The sequence below is a fragment of the Martes martes genome, assembly GCF_963455335.1.
Source record: "Martes martes genome assembly, chromosome: 11".
Taxonomy (NCBI): Eukaryota; Metazoa; Chordata; class Mammalia; order Carnivora; family Mustelidae; genus Martes; species Martes martes.
The window spans coordinates 57741278-57753881 of NC_137899.1; the positions used below are offsets into that span (position 1 = coordinate 57741278).

The 12604-nt window shown below is 49.3% G+C and overlaps 1 protein-coding gene across 1 annotated transcript in view; it reads right to left on the reverse strand.

Annotated features, from left to right (window-relative positions):
• Positions 1-12604, reverse strand: part of GSDME (gasdermin E) — a 73036-nt gene that overhangs the window by 18956 nt on the left and 41476 nt on the right. The window contains exons 4-8 of the mRNA XM_080818508.1: positions 10798-10969; positions 9033-9153; positions 4417-4578; positions 2338-2465; positions 387-582 (exon numbers count right to left, since the gene is read on the reverse strand). Coding sequence (XP_080674634.1) covers positions 387-582; positions 2338-2465; positions 4417-4578; positions 9033-9153; positions 10798-10969 — 779 coding nt within the window. The remainder of the gene's footprint in view (positions 1-386; positions 583-2337; positions 2466-4416; positions 4579-9032; positions 9154-10797; positions 10970-12604) is intronic.

The following is a 12604-nucleotide window of genomic DNA, read 5'->3' on the forward strand; positions in this document are numbered from 1 at the left end:
AAATGTCCACAAAGTGGCCAAGAAGTTTGCAAAGAGGATCAGAAGTACCAAAACACTAGGGGAGAGAGCAGTTGCCAGATGAAAGCCACGGCCACGCAGCAGTGTCAAAACCCAAGAGTGAACCACAGGCTATGTTTGAGGAGATGCCTTCCTGTGTTGCTGAGGATGTGTGCCCATAGACAGCTCTCCCCAGAGGAGGAGAGAGACATGAGGAGACTGGTGTCACACAAGTCTACGGTTTTTCACAGCAGTCATAAAAGCTTCCTCAACTTGCCACTTACCTTCCCTGTACTGCTGAAAGGGAGGGAACAGCATGTACCAAATCTTCCATAATAGTAAGCAAAGCAATTTCAAAGCAACAACAGCATTTCTTTCTTTTTCCATACCTGCTAGTGCACTGACCAAGAAGTAGGCTGTAGAAAAGAGCTTCTGGTTGCTGACTGCATCCTCCAGGCCTGGACACCCGCCCTGCACTCTGTACCCCACCAAGCATAGGAAAGCTGTGAGGTCCTGCTGCTGTGGGGGCTTCAGCTCCCCCAGTGTTGTCAGTGGGGATGACAGGCCACTGACCACATCCTCACACTGCAGGGGGAAGAGAAAAGAGAAAGATCTAGTAAAGCCAGAGGCCAAGCTGAGCCTCTGCCCCACGACAAGCTGCTGCTTACCCTTCCACTATCTCCCAAGTAAAGAAAACCCTGTATTCTTTTCTGTTTTGAAATCACTAATCTCTCATAAGTAAACAGGCTTGCCCAGGACTATTCTTTCACAGAGAGGGGAGGAGGGATGCAGGAACTATGGATAGAACCTTTCAGGACAAGGCAGGTTCTGTCAGGAACAGGTGACTACATGCAGAACTAAGGAGGGGAGCATAAAAGCATTGTCCCATCATGGTTCTCCAGCTTTAAACTTGGCACACCAACCACCAACCACATTCCCAGCCAGGCCCAAGGCAGCATTAGCTATCCACATTGGGCCACTGGGAGGTGGGTGGCCGTGCCAGGGAGGGCCACCTCAGCCAGCTCAGCACCACCCGGCGAGCTCGCTTCCATCAAAACCTCCACATCAGATGCATTCATAGAAAAGCCCACCGGCCCCACCTGGGCAGCTTGCTCCCGCACCTGACAGGGCAGGTGATATTCTTTCCAAAGGGTACTGGTCTGACAGTTCCCTCTTGGAAGGAGCTATGTTAGGAAGTATGAGCCGGTGGGCTTTTTGAAACATCTGTGTTCTCAGGCTGGCACACCCTCCTGCGAGCTCCAGATCCTCCAAAACACCCAGATCTTCTGGACGGCTGGACTGTTTCTACAACTGCAGGTTCCAGCACTGGTAGCTAAGGTCTTTTGCCACAATCCAGTTGCAAGAGGGAAAAATAGCATGAATGGTCCCCTGGAAACCATTAAGCATTGAATCAGAAAATCAGAGTTCAAAAACTCTGAATAATAGAATAACAAAACAAAATAAAAAACTATAAGTCATCTTAATAGTGCCCCAGCCTTCTTAACAGAGGAGCACAAAGTCTGGCAGGTTGGCAGCTGGTGTGTCCTTCACCATTTGTACAACTAATAGTTAAGGAACTGAGCCTCTCCAGAAAATCCTTCTGCTACAAAACAAAAATACAAAGGCCTGCTTTTTAATCTATTCTAAGTAGAGTAGTTTGACTTATTGGACTCTACCACACAGCCCCCTTGTAGTGGGGTTGAATCGAGGCCTCTCAAACATAGGTTTACCTAGAACTCCAGAGTATGACCTTATTTGGAATAAGAGAAAGAGTTTTTGAAGATATAATGAAGGTAAGGATCTCAACATGAGATGCTCCTCTACTGGAGTGGGCCCCATATCCAATGGTGAGTGTCCTTTAATGGAAAAGGGGAGGACACTGACACAGGATAGAGGCATGGGGAGACATGGAGCAGTGTGGCCACAAGCCAAGGAGCATCAAGGGCCACCAAAGCTGGAAGAGGCAAGGTAGTGTTTTCCACCTGAGCCTGTGGGTGAAGAAAGGCCCTGCTGACATCCCAGCTCCAGACTTCTGGCCTCCAGACCCAAATCTAACAGAATAAATTTCTGTGGTTCCAAGCCACAGAGTTTGTAGTAACTTGTTACAACAGCCCTTAGGGAACCAATCTACCCTTTGATTCCTTACATCAGGCACCTTTTTTCAGTTAGAACACTAAGGACATGGGAGTAAGAAAAAAAAAAAGAAGCTTAAGGTTTAAAGGAGGTGGGGACATTTCATATACAATCTTATCCCAGCTCACGACTTTATCCCAAGAAATCTAGTCTGTCCACTTCTGCAACCCCAGGTGAAACGCTAGCCTGCAAGCTCCCTGGTCTTACCACTTGCTCCAGGGCCCTGAGTAGCTCTTCATCAGACAGGACAGCCTGGAGGACGTGGCTCAGCGCTGACTGCTGCTGTGCCGGCAGCTCCGCAAAGGGACGGAAGTTCTGCTCCAGGAGCAGAGTGGCTGTGAAAACAGAGAGCACCCGGCCTCATGACGGAACAAGGGACAGCAGGCTTTCTGTAGTCACTGTCCTTGGTTCTCATAGACACTTCCAGGAGCGGGGCCAGTCATGCAACTTGAGCCAGACCTCGAGCTAGCTACCGCCCTGCGTGTTCTCAATAACCAGAAGGAGGGGGACGAAAAGAGGCAGAAAAGAGAGGGCCAGCTAGATTTGCTTCAGACTTCCCTCTTCCCTCCCTAAACATTAAGTCTATTTTCTAGAAAAGTCTGATCAATTATTTAGACTCCTCTTTAACATGATCTCTATAGAAGCAGGTTATCAAGGCGGAATTACTAACCTTCAGTACTTTTACAGGGCTTCACAGCCAAGCAAATCCAAAGCCATTATTTTCCTTGTCCTTTCTTCTAATAACATGCAGATTTCATCCTTTAATATGTAATGCTTGCTTCTCCAACTCTGGCACCCTGTTTTCATGGCAAACACAGCCATTTCACTTTTCCCACTCCTTATTCTTCACCCATCCTGGGGAACAGGCACACAGGCCCACCCAGCTTGGTGATGGATACAGGATCTGCAGGATGCTTGAGGCTCTCTCCTTAAAATCTTTTTTTTTTTTTTAAGAAACTGAAACACTCCTAGTAAATTAAGCCCAGCGGGGCTTTACAAGCAAGATTTGATAAACCACAACTTTTATATGCAGGGATGTATACTAATACATAAGGCACCACACCTCTGCTGATGGCAAATTCCAGCACACAACTGTCAGCCCCATGGACAGAATAGGTCCCATCATTCCCTGACATATTCAAAAACTTCCCTATGAACACAGCTGGGTCTTTGCCACCCCAGCCTAGAGATGAGAGCTTTCTGGGTTGGGCTGGGGTCTGAGAGCACAAAGGCCAGGCTGCCCCCCATCCTACTCCTCCTTCACAGGCCCAGCCATCCCACTTCATCCCAGGCTGACTAGAATGGCCAGCTGACAGGGTGGATGGTGGGAAAGGAAATTATAAGGAAGCTGCAGCCCACGAACGGTCTCGTCACTTCCCTGGAGCACAGTTCACGGCTGCGGGGCCACTCTGTTGTGTTCTAGCCCATGGCAGTGCTGAAGCAGCAGCTGGGAGTCGGACCCAATCATCAGCCTCAAGGAAGCAGAGGAGGGGCCTGCAGCCCTGCATAAGATGGGGGGACGCTGCATCTTAAGATGGCCTTCCTTGCCATGTCTTCCAACACTGGCACTTCTGCTACAGAAACAGAAGCATCTTCTGGTTTGGGACTCACCGAAGCCCCACAGGTAAGAATCTTACCCTCCTAGCCAGACTATATTCTGAGCTGCTCCTGGCTCTTTTTGCCAAGCTCTTTCCTGATTATTTGTTTCACCTTTTCCCTGCCCATTTCCTCTTCTGCCATATCCTGCACTCCCCCCTTGCCCATACCACCACAAGAAAAGCCAACTCTTTTTAAAACACAGCATGCTAGAAAAGTAAAAGCTGCCGCAGGCGAGTCGCAGGTACCCCCGCCCCCCACCGGGATGCCAAGGCACCGCAGGGCTCAGGCCATGTGCAGAAAGAGCCCCCAGGAGAGCATTTCGCAATGCCAACAACCTTGCCTGTGCTGGCAGTGAAGGCTGGAAAGTAACAAAACAGGTGCAAATGTGGGGTTCTCTCTGTTGCTGACTAGCTATTTTTAATAGCAAGGCTACTTCGGTTAAAATGAATGAAAATGCCCTCTCAGTCCTCAGTCTTCTACCCCTTCCTCAAAACACGGCACCTAAGACCTGAGGATGCCTACGATCCCCCTGAGGTGCATCCTGCTGAGTGGACTGGGTCTGACCTGGAGGCACTGTCCTCTCTGTTCTCCAGTAAGTCTCTAAGGAGTCCTTGCTCATGAAGGCCCTGTCACCGCTTGCAGTACAAGTAGCCATCAGCTCAGCACACCCCACTCTGCTGGCAATACCTTGTTTTAAAACACTCAATGGCCAATCCAGGGCAGATGGTCCTTGTGCAGCATCTGGCATGTCCCCAAATGCAAACTCTTGAAAGGGCAGAGGGTCCATGAAGACCGAGCCACTTCTCTCAAGCTCAAAGCCACCGTGTTTCCCTTGTACGAGGCAGAATTCTGTAATGTGGGAGAAAAGGACAAGCAAGCACAGGGTTAGCTGGGCCTTGTTGGCACACCTCAGGCCCAGCTTTACCTAAAGGGAAGTGGGGACGGGGAACATATGCACTCTGACCCCAAAACCCACTTCCTACATGTTATACTATTAGATGAAATCTCGGCCCCTTCCCACAGTTATAGGAGAAATCATTGTTCTCAAGCTGTCCAGTGTGTCCTCTCTGAGGAGGTAGGAAGCAATCTTTCAGACATCAGAAGTACTTTCTTAGCCTGACTTGAACAAACTGTTAAATAAAAATTCAACTAAGTAAATTTTAAAGGGACACCATTTGGGGCCTGTGGTTTTCTTGTGTGTGTGTGTGTGTGTGTGTGTGTGTGTGTGTGTGGTTTTCTTTTTAACGAAAGATCTTACACAACTCACCATATATGAAACAAAAAAATTAAATCCGATTAATAAATTTGACTTGACTGAACTGGTAATAAAGTATTGTTGTTAATATAAGTATATAAGTGGTATGTGGTTGTATTTTTCAAGTCAACTTTTCCTCATTAGTAAATAATACACAATAAAAAATGAACTTTTGACTTCCACAATTATATGAATAAATGTTACAAACATGTTGAGTGAAAAAAAAAAGACACAAATGAATACATTCTCTATGAATCTATATGAAGGCAAAACTAGTCTTAAAACAGCCTTACCTTTGGATATACTGAAATATTCATAGACAGAACAATATAATGCCTGCAGTTTGTTTTGAAATACTTGAGTGGGTGGAGTGAGGTGGTAAAGTTACAGATGAGACATGAATCACCCTAGTTATTAAAACTGGATGGCAAGTACAGGGGAGTTCATATTATTATGTCTGCTTTTAGAACATGTATGATATTTTCCACAATATAAGGTTTTTTAAAATAAATATTTCCTTATATATTTACATATTTAAGAACTCAACTAAGTTAATAGTTATTGTGTGATAATTACATCCTTAATAAGCCAAAACAGTAAGTGAACTTGTGAATTAGGGCTCTTTTTATGCTTTTAATTAATAACTTGTGTGCTTAAGCACAGGCTATGGAATAAAAATGTAGAAGGCATGAGGATTAGCACATATTTTTATTTGCTTGTGGCCACAAATGATGTAAAAGATCAAACAGCTGTCTAAAGATGGAAACAATCATTCACTCCTCATGACCCACACTCACCAGGCATCCAGAGCAGCCTGGCTCACTTGGCCCTTTGCACCAGGCTCTGAGAAATATGAATGTGAACCAGCCCTCAGGTAATAAAGTAGTTCCCCCAGGACAGCCACTGTGACTGTTAACATCGTCTCAAATGCTGCCAAGAGCCAGCCTGGGCCGCCGACTGCTATTTCCGGAATCTCTGGCACCAGCACCACTCTTGCGCATACACATGCATGGGCCCCCGGAGACACTACCAATTCCCTCGTTCTTTTCAGTGTCAGGCACTGTGCTAGGAGTCAGGGATACAGTCCAGGCCTCGACAAGAAGTATATCTTGAGTGGGGACAGAGGTAACAAGTGGTGCGGGAGGAGGTAGACAGGTCCCTGAAGTCAGAGAGAGAACTAGAAAAGGTTTCTTGGATGAAGCAGTGTCTAAGGAACTCCCTAAAGTTTTGGTAGGAGCGAGTTAGGCAAAGAGGCGGCATGCAGGCAGTCATGGAACTCCAGGAAAAGAGCGAGAGGAGTGTCCCCAGACGGGGTTAACTGGCCAGACGGCACCAGCAGAGCAGGTTAGGAGGAGGGCCGGACGAATACCGGGGCTGGGTCACAAGACACCTGCAGTGCTTTCTCTTGTGACACAGGGAGCCTCGGATGGGTGTTTGAGCAGGTGTGTGAAATGACCACAAAGTTTTACTTTTAAACGATCACATTAGCTATACTGCTAGGATGGGACAGATGGGGAAAGATTCAGAGAAGCAGGGGAGCCAAGTAAGAGTGTGCGGTGGGACCCGGTAGGGAGATGCTATCAGGGCCTATGGACCAGCCGAGCAGTGCACAGACCCAGGCGGGGTGGGGAGCACAGGCTCCTGTCCACGGGGTATCCAGTCAGAAGGACATTGGCACGATGCCTGATTATACAAAGCACAAGGCTAAAGTTCAAGACCATGAAATGATGTTTCTGATGAGGGAGCTGTTAGTGAAGGAAGGGTTCATGGCTGAGGGAGTCTTGGTGAGGACAGGCCGCACAGGTGCCTCTCCCAAGGGACACAGAGGGAGTCAGCCTCTGCTTAAAGTTTCAGAGGACAAACAGCAACCTTGTCGAGTGTATTCCCTCCCAGAAGGTGGGCGGAGACCGCAGCCTCTTAAGGGCCCTCCTGGCCCCTGCAGGTCTGTTTATGAAGGCAGATCAGAATATTCTGTTGCAAGAGCAACAGAAACACAGATGGGAAAATGGGAAAAAAGCAAAACTTCTTAAAAATCAAGCAGTGAGTCAAATACAATGTCAGCCCGGCCACCAGGCTGCACAGGTGTAACAGTCAACAGAGGGAAAGAGCAATGGAGTGGGGCTTCCAAGGCCAGGGCATGGGAAGGGAGCCAAAATAACCTCCAGAATTCCCATCCCCCACCCCACCACCCGCCCCACCCCAGGCACCTCTTCTCCACCTCACAGCAAAAGGGGAGGTTATTGTCAAAGACTGCAGAAGCCAGCCAAGATAAAAGGCTTGAAATCGAGATGCAAACAGGAGAGCCACAGCCAGACAAGGCTGTCTTCCCAACCCTGTCTGAGAAGAGAGAGGCTCCCCACAGGAGCGACAGGTGCCCCAACAGGGCTGTAAGCAGAGCAAGATGCTGCCACCTCCTCAGAGAAACAGGAGGGGGTCCCACGCTGGGACCACAGCCTGGAGTGGCAGCCCCAGTCTGATTCCCAGCTGCCAAAGGTCCTCAGAAGCGCTCATGGGCAGCCCCAGGTGCAAGCCAAGCTTTCAAGAGGCTTATAACAGTGCCAGCCCATCTGAACAGGTAACCAGGCCTGGATTACATCTTAGTCTGGAGCCATGTACGTGCATGTGGTAATATGCTGATAACAGGAGCAGGGACAACAGAATCCTCTTAATAATGCAGTTTGTTCAGTAGACAGAAGTCTTCCAAAGAGACAGAAAAAGTAATAAAAAGGCCGACAACACAGATTTGGAACAATGACCTAATTCTTAGTCTTCCTGGCATTTCACGTGTCCTGACCAACCTCTCCAGACCAGCTTCTTCAAACTGACACCCTCACCCTTTGTCACCTCCCTGAAACGCAGGCTGCTCCATGTGTGGAAAGAGAGGAGTCCCTGCCACTGCAGCCCATGCCTCACGTGTGTCTCCTGTGGCTCCTTGTGCACCCAGGACCTCGTGACTGTCCCGTGGGGACGGTCCACCTTCTAAGTGCCTGCAGTTGTGGCTCCATGGCATGGTGACCTCGTGTGGGCCAAGTACACACAAAAGGCTGATTCTCAGACAACTTCCTCCTCCCTAACCTTACGGAAAAGTGGGGGGGGGGAGACCCCAGTAGATATGTGCATGGTCTATTATGGCACCCCTTTTAAAATATTCTCCTTATGGAAAAGGTGAAATGGCACAAGAATAGAGTAGTCAAATGAACCTCCACATACCCACTGACCAGCTTCGATGATTATCCTTTACCTCTCTGGACCCCATGCACACACAGCCTACGCTCTACCCAAATTATCTCTGAAGCCAACCACAGACGTGTTACCATTTCATCCGTGAAGACTTCAGTACAAATCTCTAAAAACAAAGACTCTTTTTTATAAACATAACCATGACACTATCATACCTGAAAAAGTCAATCATTGTGTTACATTTATGCATTAACGGCACCCTGAAGGGGTCAGTTTTCTTGGGCTCCACACAACCTCTTCCCAGGACCAGCATGAGGGAAGGGCCACCCCGGAGTCCAAGATCAGCAGATACAAGCGCGAAGCTAAAGCCCTTGTTTTCTTCAAATGATGCAATGACCAGGATCTCCTGGCTTTGAACACTGGTGATCAGCAGAGCAAGGTCAAGGGCCACATTTTTGGTTTCATACTGGGGGTGAAGGAAGGTGAGATGCTGCTGCTGCTGATGGTACAATTAAGAGGTGAGACAGAGTACTTACTAAACATCCACCATGCTGGGCACTTCATGGGCTCCTCCCACGGAATCCTGACCTCAGCCCTGCCAGGGAACGCCTCTCCACTTCCAGAGATGGGAAGTGAAGGCTCAGCGACATCTACAACTTGCCTGAGGCCTCACTAACAAGGCACCATGGCCCCAGGGCTGATACCCAGTCTGATGGCAGAGGCCACATTGCTGACCCTGTGCCATGCAGGTAAAATCTCGCCCACACCAACATCCTCCCAAAGCAGCCCACCTGCCTCACTTGACCCAGGACACCCCCACACTTCCCATCTCTTTCCTCTCATGCCCAGAGCCAGAGGCGGCACTCACCGAACTGGCCATCCGGTTTCACGTACAGCTCGATGACGCCATAGGCGATGGCGGTGGGAGCCGGGATCTCCAGCACCACATTGGTGTCCTTGGTGATGCTCCCGTCCTCCTTTGCGGACACCTGTGAGTGAGAGTGCACGCTGCCACCTGTGTGCTCAGACCCCCCCACCCCAGGTTTCTCTCACGCCACCCCCCACCCCCGGCTGTGGCCTTGAGCATGAGAGGCATTCAGCAAAAACAGAAGCCGGCCAGCAGAGGTAAGGATTTTATCCCTGTGGGCTTCATGATGTAGGGCACATACTGGGAAGTAAACGAGCAAACTTTTGTGGGGACGCAAAAGTGGGATTCCAGAGTGTGGGAGACAGTGAGGCTAGGTCTCTGGTGCTGAATAAAGAAGATAAACAAGATAACTCCTCATTTGCCTCTCAGAGGATTAGGGTAACCACTTTAACACTCCGGGCAATGATGAAAATCCAATGTCAAAGCCTGACTGGAAGAACCTAGCTAAGAGTGAGAAGCCCCCAAAAGGGCATCATTCCAGACTTGGTGGACAGCACACTGTGCTGTTCGACAAATCCAGAGTGGGGGCAGGAGGGAAGAGAGGTAAGGATGAGAGGGGGATGGCCAGGAAATGCCAAGCAGTCAGGCACCACAGCTCTCTCCTCCCAACACTATTACAAATATGACCCCTTCCCATGATGGCCTAGGGAGATCGTTGCCTCAACACTGGAGATCAGAGACTCCATTTAGCAACTTGATCCTGGTTGGTGTGAGGACAGGCAGCCTCCTGATTGCCAGCAGGTGCCAGGCCTGTGGTGGGGGGCCACCACGGGCAGAAACCCTGGCAGGGCCGGCCAAAGCTCTCTCCTGTCGGGCATCTCCCTCATCGCTGCCCCACAGAGAGTCCAGCTCCAGACCAGACCTCTGCCTTCATTTCCTTCCAGATACAACTTTCCCGGGTCCTCTAGCAAAAGCCAAGTTACCCCAGGAAGCAAATCTCTAAGAATAGGACGTCAGGCATGTGGCAAGCTATGGAGGAAGCAGTTTGGGATTGGCAGCCTCTTGTTCCACAGAAGTTCAGTACTGGCTCAGGGGTCAGCCTGATAGGACTGTCTCTATTTTAATCCAGAAGCTTCTGTTTATGTGTATAGAGACACATAAACTGCTCTTCACCTTCCCTCACTCAGTCCACAAAGGATTTAAGGCAGTTGATCCCAAAGTAATCATTCTGAGACCCTGACTCTGAGGGACTCTGGCGGTTACCTGTGCATTGACAGTATTCCTTTGACCCATTTTCTTTTGAGAAGGCACCCGACCAAGCCTGCATGGCCATTCTGAGGGCCCTAGAGCCCTGGCCTTGGGTCTGCTTCAGGAATGGCTACAACCAGGGACGGTCCAGCGAGAGCCAACCCAGAGCACACTCTCTGCTGGGGTGGCGGCAAACCGGACGAAAGCCGCACCACAAGGAGAACGCCCACCTGCGAGGGGATCTAACCCCAGGGAAGGCAGCACACCCAGTTTTCCACAATTCTGAACCTCGAACTAGCAGTGATTGAAGCCAGACAACCCTGATTGTTTCAGTTACACGAGCCTTCATTTACTTCTCGTTTAAGCCAGTTTGAGTTGGATTTCTGTTAGCTCACTGCAGAAGAGTCCTGGCAAATGAAGACACCACCTGAAGAGGCCCCTGCCCCCGGCCACAAGGACTGGGCCCCAAGAGGCTGCTGAGCCCATGGAGCCCATGCCTGCACCCCGGCACACACACCTGCACCGTCTTGGTCTGGATCCCCACCATGCCGCCACACTTCTCTTCTATCTGAATGTGCTCTGATATCACACACGGCTGCGTCGTCACTATCCTCTGGGTCAGGACGCACAGGACCTCACTCTTCCTCTCCAGCACCTGCTGCAGCACTGGATTTCTCAGATTTATGGCTCTGAAAGAGAAAACTGGCCGTGAGCTGCCTAGTGCCTCAGGGGACATTGAGGCAGCACGGCTTTTCTCCTGTCCTGCAGCTGAGGAAACAGGTAGCCGCCAGCATCGTTGATTTCCTGGCAATGAGAGGTGGCAGTTCATCCAGGAAGACATAAATCATACTTCCCAAGGCCACCCAGCACTCCCAGGCATCCAGACAAAGGCTGCTGGGGGGGGGGGGGAGGGTAACCCCTGCCTCGCTGTACCCCAGTAAGGGGGAGGGGGGTTCGAGGGGTGGGGACTGCTGCAGTCCCTGGGCCCAACATCCGGGAGTCGGCTTTGTTGTCCCATCACGGGAATATGGGATTACTACGAGGGACACTGACCAGCGGCTTCTCAAAGTGGAGAGAGGCACAGGCTTAATGTACAAGTAGCAAGGAAGAACCCAGAGCAGAATTAGAAACAAACTTCACCTCTCTGTCTGGGAAGGACTCATGAGCTCTTAGAAGAAGTTTAGTATCATTTTAGATGCAGACACCAAAGCCAGATAAACATGGCCGGTCCAGGGTCCCCCAGCAGAGACTTGGGGCTCCTGGGTGGCTACTGTGGAGAATTTCAAAGGTGAGCTAAATTTCCATCTACAGGAAATGATTTCACGCTTAGAAGTAAACGAAGAAATAACCCCTGTGGACTCTCTGCTGCTCTCCGTCTACAGAGCGTACAGTGGGAGAACCTAATTAGAACTGGTGTTGGCACAAGAACAATTACAGTGTTCCTCCTGAATTGTGTGTGTTTTAAGTATTTATTTGAGAGAGAGAGAGAGTGTGTGTGTGACTGGGGAAGGAGCAGAGGGAGAGGGACAAGCTGACTCCACACTGGGTGCATAGACCCAGGTGGGACTTGAACTCATGACCCTGAGATCATGACATGAGCCAAAATCAAGAGTTGGGGGCTCAATGGACTGAGCCACCCAGACACCACCCCCTTGAGTTTTTTCAATAGACCAAGGCTAGTTACCTTAAACTCGGCAGCACCTCTAACCACACACACAGTGGAGGGTCACCCCCAACCCAGGACAAACACAGATTTGCCAGGGATCAGAAAGCATCCCCAGAACAGGAGTGAGTAGTCGTAAGGTCCTGTCTCTGTGTGAAAAGCTGCCCCAGGTGGCAATTCCATCAACGGATCGACAGACAAAATGTGATATGTACGCACGATGGGACTTTATTCAGCCATAAGAAGGAATAATGTTCCCACGTATGCTACTTCATGAACCAACCCTAAAGACGGTATGCTAAGTCCAAGAAGCCAGGCATAAAGGACAAATACTGGATGATTCTACTTATATAAAATATCTAAACGAGGCAAATCCAAAATGACAAAGCAGATTCAAGGATGGGCTTGGGGTGGGAGGAGGAATGAGGAGTTCTTGCTCGATGGCTACACAGTTTCTGTTTGGGGGTGACAAAAAATTTCTAGAAATAGATGGTGGTGACGGTTGCAAGAAAGTGTGAATGTACTTAGTGCCACTGAACTGTACACTTGAAAGTGGTTAAAATGACATTTTATGTTGTATGTTTTTATTATAAGTTTAAAAATAGATACACGAAAAACTATCTCAGTAGTGTTCAAAGGTTTCACACCTATTAAATAAGTA